This window comes from Ziziphus jujuba, chromosome 9, assembly GCF_031755915.1.
Source record: "Ziziphus jujuba cultivar Dongzao chromosome 9, ASM3175591v1".
NCBI lineage: Eukaryota > Viridiplantae > Streptophyta > Magnoliopsida > Rosales > Rhamnaceae > Ziziphus > Ziziphus jujuba.
In genome coordinates this window covers 3,904,570-3,906,275 of record NC_083387.1, presented here as the reverse complement: position 1 = coordinate 3,906,275, position 1,706 = coordinate 3,904,570, and the positions used below count along the sequence as shown (strand labels likewise).

Here is a 1,706-nt window from a genome sequence, read left to right as displayed (position 1 = left end):
AGATATAAAATTGGAATACTATAATATAAAAATGGAGTTACAAAATTGTCAGACCTCATCAAGCTAACAATATTGGGCTATTACCTATAAAACTGTCAGATAAATAAGTTCTAGTTGAATATTCAATTTTTTTTTTAAATTTATCATGTGATATATATTTTGTTAATTCAAATGATAAAACTAATTACTTATATGGCAATATTAATTTTATTTTAAGTAGTATAAACTTAGAAGCAAACACATAATAATCCAAGTGAAAATTTGTCACAAAAGGACTTCTTCCCTATATTTTATTTTATTTTAAATAGGATGAGGCTAAAAATATTAAGAAAAAACATTGTTTTCAAAGATATAAACTTTAACATAACATAATATTATTTAGTAGAGGTGTTCAATAACATGTGGAAATGGGCTGTCAATAACCAAATCACTTGGACGTATTCAAATGGCAATAAAGCTGCAATATATATATATATATATATATATGTATATATATGGAAATATTCTACTAAGTGATGACTGTCGATTATTTTTAGTCCATGTGAAAAAATGCAATCTTTTGACACCAAAAGACTGATGACGTACAGGATATCCTGAGCTCTATATATGGGTGAGTAGAATATGAATCTCATACTTTGTATCGACTCAAATGTTCAAAGGGATTCTTGAAAGTAGTCCGTAAAAGATCGATGTAGAGTGGAAACTGAGCCGCAGCAAAAATAGAAACCGGAAAGCATGCCAAAGCGTAGACCGGATACGCAGCATATTTGAGTTTATCTCCGATCATGAAAAAATGACCTGTGCAAAAACACACCAACATGGCCGCAATGGAAACAAAAAGGGATGAGAAGCCCAGTAAAAGCTTCACAGGAAGGTTCGTATCGAAATCTTTTTCCTGGAATCGGGACGTGATGATGGCCAAGAACATAACCAAGGCAGTGACTGAGAAACAGAGCGCGAGGAGCGATGAGATGGAAAAGACCTGGAATGCCGGTTGTGTTTCGAAGATGGGTTTGCCACTTGTGTCCAGAGTACCTCCGGGGATGGCAGCGGAGGTGGCAAAAGCCACGCCAGCAATTAATGCAGCCACCACAGAGCAAGATTCAGAGGTTTTGATGAGCCAATCTCTGCCTTCTTTCATGAGATCCTCGTGGGTTTTTGAGAAAACTTCTTCTGGTGTCTCACCGGCTTGGTTGCGGCGAAAAGTAATGCCAGCTGGTATAGAAGCTTTAACAAACTGCAATATTAATAATATTGCCCATTTAAAAATAATTCATATGGAAGAGAGACCATATCGCATATCTTTTTAAATTAGATGATATCATATCAATCATAGGGGGGGAAAAAAAAATTGGAATTGGAAGAAAAAGAATGTATAATTAGACAGATTAATAGGAATTATATATATATAAATACCTCGAACCATTTGATTTCCCACTGCATTTGCAGAGCAACCCCAGGAATGGGCTGTTACGAAATTGGGAGAAAAACAAATAGCAACGGAAACAAAGAAAGCGAAGAACAAACACACAATTAACGTGGAAACCCTTGACGGGAAAAACCACGGGCAGGGAGAAGCAAATCCAATATCGAAAGATTGGTACAAAAGGTGAGCCGAATTGTGCGATACCTTGTAACCCTAATTACAGCCGAAAACTAAATATATATATATAGTACAGAAGAAACCGTAAAATTGAACAGGTCCG

At 35.5% G+C, this 1,706-nt stretch overlaps 1 protein-coding gene across 1 annotated transcript; it reads right to left on the bottom strand.

Moving 5' to 3' along the window:
* Positions 1 to 482: 482 nt before the first annotated feature.
* On the bottom strand, positions 483 to 1,462 carry LOC107434288 (ankyrin repeat-containing protein ITN1). Its single transcript, XM_048467090.2, has 2 exons — positions 1,417 to 1,462; positions 483 to 1,237 (listed from the first exon to the last, which is right to left on the bottom strand). Exons 1-2 carry the CDS (start codon positions 1,441 to 1,443, stop codon positions 629 to 631), a joined length of 636 nt encoding a protein of 211 aa, XP_048323047.2. The 5' UTR covers positions 1,444 to 1,462; the 3' UTR covers positions 483 to 628.
* Between the last annotated feature and the right edge of the window lie 244 nt (positions 1,463 to 1,706).